The 7,891-nt window shown below is 32.1% G+C and overlaps 1 protein-coding gene across 1 annotated transcript; it reads left to right on the top strand.

Annotated features, from left to right (window-relative positions):
* The first annotated feature begins 4,377 nt into the window (after positions 1-4,377).
* On the top strand, positions 4,378-7,041 carry LOC131060300 (protein ROOT PRIMORDIUM DEFECTIVE 1). The gene has a single exon (XM_057993474.2). The coding sequence runs from the start codon at positions 4,481-4,483 to the stop codon at positions 5,843-5,845; it is 1,365 nt and encodes a 454-aa protein (XP_057849457.2). The 5' UTR covers positions 4,378-4,480; the 3' UTR covers positions 5,846-7,041.
* Positions 7,042-7,891: the final 850 nt, after the last annotated feature.

Below are 7,891 nucleotides of genomic sequence, written 5' to 3' on the forward strand. Positions count from 1 at the left end.
TCTCCTTGATTTGTGGGCATTCTTACATGTAGTATACACAATTTAAGGGGGTGTATTAATTTCTATTTCTCGTTTATGTATAGTTTCAAATGTTGGTGCTTTTCTTTTAACACATGATAAGATTGATGGATGCCTACTACATGTTGGGCATAAGGGGACAAATGTTTGTTCAAATTGTTTAAATTTTTATATTATATAGACTAGTTATCAAAATTATTTCTTCCATTTATAGTTTACCATGTTCACTTACTTATATATGGATGTAAACCAACTATAGGGAACATATAAACAAGAAAAGTGCACACTTTACACTAAATTTCACTTCTTTGTTTTATACCACTCTATGTGGATGTTTTTAATGAATGATTCTAGCATGCGTTTTTATGTTCTTAAGGGGTCATTTTTAGGACTAGCTATCTTAAGTGGCCTTGGGTCCTAAAAGATTTTGAGTTATGTGTCTAGGGTTGTGCTTAAGGATGTAATCCTAAATCACTTTTATTATGGATTCTTAACATATTGTATCCATAAATATGATCACACACACCATTACTATTAGATTTAATTAGGACTATATACTCAACATTTAACATTCATTTTTCTCTATTTCAATATAGTCAAATCAACTTGGGAGCTTAACTATAATCATGAAAATCACTCTTTCTTCTATCCATAGTGGGATTCCAAAAGAATTTTTTAGCAGTACACTATTCTTTGACATAATGATACACTCAAAAAGCTATTTTTTACAATCACAAAAGGATAAATTACATATTACACAAAATTAGCCCCCTAAGATAAGATCTCACTTGCCACATCATGAGAATGATCTAAGCTCGAGTCCTAGAAAGTTCAAGATCTATCTATATTTAGTCTTTGAAAATTATGCTAGCTCATTTTAATTCTCAACTTTTTGTCATAGTACCATTGAATTTCACATCAATCCAATTTCTAGGTAAGCACCAATACCTCTCACTTACATTTATCATTTATCTATTTTCTAAAATCTTGACCCAAATTAATTTAGTCTATGAAAGAAAATTATAAAATATGATGTGGTGTATAATAATCATGCCTCAAATCAAATTATTTCTTTCTCTATCCATTGGTGTATCTCCTAATACATGTATTTAAGTGACATAATCACATATATCTTCATAATGTGAAGAGAAAAGTGATCTAACATGTAGTATTGCATCTACATGTCCACTAAGTACATCTCAATAGAAACATCATAAATGTATCTTTCACTAGTTTAAGAATATGCACATTAAAACTTTCAAGAACCAAATACTTGGAAACAATGAGTTATTAATAACTTCATGTAAGGGAAAGGATAAAGGAAACTTATCATTTAAGCAAGTATCACTAAGCTCCTCACTATTATTATCATCGATAAACCATGAACCTAAGGGTGAAGAAAAATATCATCATTAGATGTAGTAACATTATAACATGACTTATAATTGCTATGTGCATTAAGAAAACATGAGGTCAAGTCCCTATCATTTACCCCTAAAATATTGTGCACCCTCTATTCGATAAAGTTATATGATGTCCTTAAGGACCAAGGTGTTTGATCTAGCAACTTGTGAAAACACCTTAAGATTCTAAATGGGTCCATGAATACAGGCTAAGGATAAATGCTAATTAAGATCCATGACTAAGATATCAATTGTAATGAAAGGTACACAAAAGGGGGATTTGAAAAGTAAAATCAATAATAGATAGGGGAATGAAGGCTTAGTGAAAATCCAAGCTCACACAAATTTGAAAGTTAGACAACTAAAAAGTTTAACCCTAATAGATAGATGTGGAAGTTACAAGTTCACTAAAAATGTATGGAAAATAAATACACCCTCATTATTTTAGAAATTTCTAAATGGGGATACAAAATTAATCAATATAATTAGATCCTAAATCAATTTAATAGCTATGATTTGAAACATTGATACATAAATACAAACAGTAGTTCTCTAAAGCAAGAGGGAGTAGGGCTTACCTTACAATTGGTGCAATGTTAACTTTCGTTATTGTGATGCTATGATAGGAACCTATAAATTGAAACCTAGAGTTGGATCTAAAGTTAGAGTGTTGGAATAATCACAATTGGATAATCTCATGGCTTAGGACAAGATTGCACTTGTAATTTGGTTTGGACAAGATACAATCTTATCCAAAGTCAAGTTTTTCTTTTAGTACTTATTAATAATATTTGCCTTGATGTATATTTGTATTTGGAAACTACTTGGTTTTAATAAGTGTTATTGGGAGCTTATTAAGTATAAAGAAAAGCATGAAAATTTCAGGATGATAATCAAGTCCCTATGATTGGTTTGACAAGATCGAAATAGTGAGAGAAATTTTTTTGGACAATGATATTTTGATATAAGTATGCTTGATATAATAGTGATTGATACCACTAAGATAGAGATGTACATGATCAAATATGTAAATGTGAGATGCCAATAAAATGATTTCCTCTAAAAGTGTCCTAAGATGATCTTCTTAAATACATAACCCTGCATACAACTTGAGACCTTTTATGGCTCAAGATCACTCAAGTTAACTACTTTTATAATTTAATCCTTAGGAACATAAACATTCATACATGATTCATGCATTAGACATCCTTTCTCCTCAAGTTGAATACGCCTAATATAATGTGCATCTTGAAATTGCTTCCATGACTATAAAATCATCATATCTATCTGTACAATTTAATCTTAAATTAATTAGAAGGATTGTCCCACAACAATAATTAGAAGGGACCAATAGTCGTTAGGGCTAACTTCATCAACATGTAGCCGTCACATGGATTATCGCAAGACCTCCATTTTTTTTTAGAAATGTAAAATGGACACTTAACTATCTACAACTAAGGTTTGAAGGTGTGACTCATCATGTAACTCATCAAAATAACACATCTATTGCAAAGTGTCAAAAAAATGTCTTTTTAAAGATTCAACCAAAACTTGATCTAAAAAAGCCCAGTAATTGAATAAATATAGTTTCTTGTTAGTAAAATATCATATTTTTATTTAGAGGATAACTTATATGCAACAAATAGACCAAATACACATTAGTAACCACAAATATTTGTTATCTCTAGCTTGTAAATCCAACATAAATGGATCAATAGTTGAACATTTTATTTTGTTGCTATTATAGAAAAAAAACACATTATTATATAAAATAAAACTTATATCCAACACAAATGGACCAATAGTTGAACACTAAAACTTGTTGAAAATCCTTCTCATTTCATGGAAAAGTACAAGGTATTTTTTGTGCTCACCTTTTATATTTGTGATAGGACAAATTATTAATATGAAATACTCCAATGAATATACATTGCTACCCCAATAGTTGTACACATAGGAATACTATTTTTTCACTATGACAACAATACTTGCTTAAGCAAGTATCTTATTTTATTAAATGAGCATCTTACTTTTTAGTTCAAACAAAAAAACTATTTATTTCACTTGTTAATGAATGTATATTTGTACTTTTTATATAACATTTACAGGTTCTTATGTGTTCAAGTATCGGTATATTTTGACCAACATTTGGTTATTTTTTTATTTACATGTAGACTATTTATTTATAACATATAGTATAAATTTGTGATAAGATTGGATATTATGAGCACAAAATATTTAAAAATTAAAAAATAATAATTTAGCATTAATAATAAAATAAATAAATCTAATTAATTATTCATTAATTTAATATTTAATAATTAAGAATATATCTCAATAATAAATAGTAAATATAATTATATAATAAGTTTATTAATGTATAATATATATTATGTAAATAACAAATATGCATTTCAATTGATTATTAACAAATTAATATATAGATGAAATTATCAATTATAATTACATAATATTAATTTTAAATATTTTTTAATATAAATATGATTTTTAGTTAAACAATTATTACAATATTTCCATGTTAGTATTTATAGAGAATAATGAAAAAAAGTTGAAACTTTATAATTATTTATCAAATAATTAATTTTTTTAAAATTTCATAATAATTAATATGTAAAGTAGATTATAATTTAATTAACATATTATTTTAATATTTATAACAATTAATAATAATTTTTTAAATAAATATGCCAGACAACGAAAGATAAGGAAAGATAAGGAGGAGTGGCAGCATAAAAAAATCCTCCAAAAATCCGTCTATAACAAGTAAAACAATATTGTATAAGAAAAATAATTTTTCTAATTTGTAAACTTAAAAAATATACATATAGACTTTAAGAAAAGTAACAAAGTTAAAAAAATAAAAAATACTTGTTTCCAATTGATCTAATTACAATAGTATTGCAGACAAATACTAATAAGAAGTAAAGAACCCTCAAAATCTCACTCTGCGAAGGCAGACGGTTGTCTCGGAGTTTTTATAGTACGAGAGTGCTCAACAGTCTCATAAACACAGTGATCATTCATCTTGTTTTGCTTCCATGGCATCTTGTTTCAAATGTAGTGGAATTTATATACGAAATGCTGTGTACTGCGCGAGCAGTAGGATACATGATTCATGGGGACTGCGATACAAGACAACATCTAACCAATATGTGTTGCAGAGGACAAGAGATCCCACATTTGAAAAATTAATGAACAAACACAAAAACCTACTCAAAGTGGTCTTAGTGCAGACAATTGTATTAGGTAGCCAGGAAAAAGCTCTTCCCTTTCAGTATCTCTCCAGATTGCAGAACAAACTCCGCCTGAAGAGAGGTGCAGGACCATTCCTGAAAAAGTACCCTCACATTTTTGAGGTCTACAAGCACCCCACAAAGGGGAATCTCTGGTTCAGACTTACCCTCAAAGCCATGGACCTTGTTAATGCAGAAGACCAAGCAATCAAAGACGGCCAGCCGCTGGTCATTGAAAGATTGAAGAAATTGCTCCTGATTTCTACAGATGGAGTGCTCCCTCTCAAAGCTTTGTTAAAGGTAAGCAGACCTCTTGGCCTGCCCGATGACTTTGAAGATTCAATTATAACAGAAAACCCACATTGTTTTCGATGGATTAGGGGCACTACTAGAGATAATGACATGGTGGGTCTCGTGTCAAGAGACCCCGATTTAGCAGTCACAACAGTTGAAAAGTGGAGAAATTTACATTACACAAGAGAGGAACTTGAGAAGGATAAAGATGTTAGGTTTGCGTTCAAGCACCAGTACCCCCCCGGGTTTAGGATTAATAGGGGTTATAGGGACAAGGTAAAAAAATGGCAGAGGTTGTCTTATTGGTCACCTTATCAGGATATTAGTCTGGTTAAAATTCGTTCCAAGGGTGGGATTAAGCCTTTGGAAAAGAGGGCAGTTGCTATTCTCCATGAATTTTTGAGTTTGACTGTGGAGAAAATGGTACAGGTTGAGCAAATCAGTCATTTTAGGAAATCCTTCAATATGAAAATGAATATTAGGGATATTTTTCTGGATCATCCTGGCATATTCTATTTATGTACTAAGGGGAATGTTCATACCATCTTTCTAAGGGAGGCTTATCGAAGGGGTAGGTTGATCGAACGCAATCCTGTTCATTTCTTTAGGCAGAAGATGTTGGAGCTGGTAGAGCTTGGTCGTCATGTCATGAACTTGCAGCCTTCTTTCGATGAAAGTAAAGTAAATTTGGAGTGGAGTAAGGGAAACAGTGAACAAGCTTCAGTCACGGAGGAGAAAGGAGTGGTGGTGTCAGATAGCTTATGTCAGAGTGAATCTTGGGATTCAGACCATGGCAGTTCGAGTGATTCCTCACAAGATGGGGAGACTGAAGAATGGGATGTCGGGAGTGATGCAAGTGATTGGTCTGAAACATAGTTTCAGTACTTTTTCCTAAGCAGCCAACCATCGCAAGATGTGTAGGCTCTTAAAGAACGAAATAAATTCAATTGTCTTTCAAGTTTTAGGCTACTTATGAATTTGGATGTTTACCGTTAGTCCGAGCTGGGTGAATCGAGTCTGCATTTAATAAATTATAAACTCTAACTGCCAAGTTTTGCCCACTGCTGATTAAAAGGTAGTCTAATGCTCTCTGAGGTCTGCCTAGTGTCCAAGTCTTGTGGCTTTGGACTAAGAAACGAACTAATAAGCTTCTGCCTTTGGGAGGTGACATAAGGATCCAAGAGAATAAATATTATCTATATTTGGAAGTTTTGCACCCTATGCATTGACATGGAATTTTGGAAATAAATGTGCTTCATCAAAAGACAACAATTGAAGATGTCTTTAATTTCTGTCAAAATCTTGAACAAATAGACCTTGAAGGGTTGTACTGCATAAATATTTGTTTCATCTCTGATGCTAGGGCTAGGGTTTACCTCATATACCAAAGTTTCCTGGACTTGCACCTAGCCATGCCATTTGGTTGGGGCAGACCATTTTTAGAATGGGCCCTGGTAGATGAAATATCGCTTCACTGGTTTGGAAGTGAACTGAGGTCTAGTCGACACCTGAACAAGATGCATTTGTATTGCAAGCAGAGGAGTGTTTTTTCACTTCAAATAACCATGGAAAAAAGTTGCGTGTGGTTTTTTGGAAGATGAATATAGCCATTTATTGCATGGCAAGAGGGTCGTTCTGCGATCACTGATGAAGCAATAGAGTATTCCTTGTCTGTATATGTTTGACGAGTTCTTGAATATTGAGAGCTTTGTGAAAAGGATTTAAGATAATTTTAAGGTCCTTTTCTTAATCATCCTTTCTCTGGAAGACTTTAGAAGAAAGGTGAAGTTTTTTGTAATCTTGCTAGGGTGAATAGTAATATTTTTCATGTAGATAAATTTTCAAAATGACTAACATATTTCCCTAATATGGTGTTTATAAAGCTTCTCTCCATTCTATACATTTAGCAGCTAAGTCATTGAAGTTTGGCTGATAAATTACTTTTAAGGTCCTTTCTTAACATATGATCTATGTGTGTCCAGTATTAGATATACATATGTTCGTGGCTTTTGTTTTCTTTGTAAATCCAAATCATGGGATTTTGATGGAAACAAACTCTGGATGCCTAATGAAAGACAATCTAGGAACTTCAGCTAATTAAGAATTTATAAACATGATATTTTATTGAACTGGTAATTGTGAATAACAGTGGCTACAACTCAACAACTGAATAATATAACTAGCACAACCTCAGATTTCAAAAAGAAAACCAAAAGTCTACTTGAACTTGCGACTTCCACCAGATGATAGACCACATATGGATAACCATTTACTAGAATCTTCGCTTACATATTCTCATCATTCTTAGAGATAAATTAGTGACACTACATTCTCCCGATGTGCTACAGGCAACTCAATAATCCTGCAATTCAAACACATAAAACACTTCTTAAACTTAATAAATGCTGCGACCAACATTCATATGACTGCCAAGAAATGAATTACAACTACCATTTCTCCCTAATCACACTCAAAATTTCCCTCCTCAGATTGTCTTCTCTGAGATTCCCCTAACAAATTATTACACCACCTATTTTGTCTACTCTTGGCATTTAAAGTTGCAACCACTGCTCTGTTCCCTTTTTCTTTGCTGCATCATTCACTTTCTTTATAAGGAGTTTGCCTGTATCTGCCTTGTACCAATCAACAGTGTTAAACAAAGGAGGTGTTAAAATTAGGCGCTACCCCATCTAAGGATGTTACATCCATCTGACATCTCTACAAGCCACCATCCTAAAATAGAACTCATCATCTCCTGCTAGATGCTTCTGCAACAGATTTTCAAGGGGCTTTTGGAATCTTGCAAAAAGACTAATTAAGAGGTTGCTAATGTGAAATAATTATTGTGCATAAAATTAGATAAGCACGATACAAGCACCTTCATACTCATTGGAATTTTTTATCTTATTCAAACCCATTAAG

Source organism: Cryptomeria japonica, chromosome 3, assembly GCF_030272615.1.
Source record: "Cryptomeria japonica chromosome 3, Sugi_1.0, whole genome shotgun sequence".
NCBI classification, from domain to species: Eukaryota; Viridiplantae; Streptophyta; class Pinopsida; order Cupressales; family Cupressaceae; genus Cryptomeria; species Cryptomeria japonica.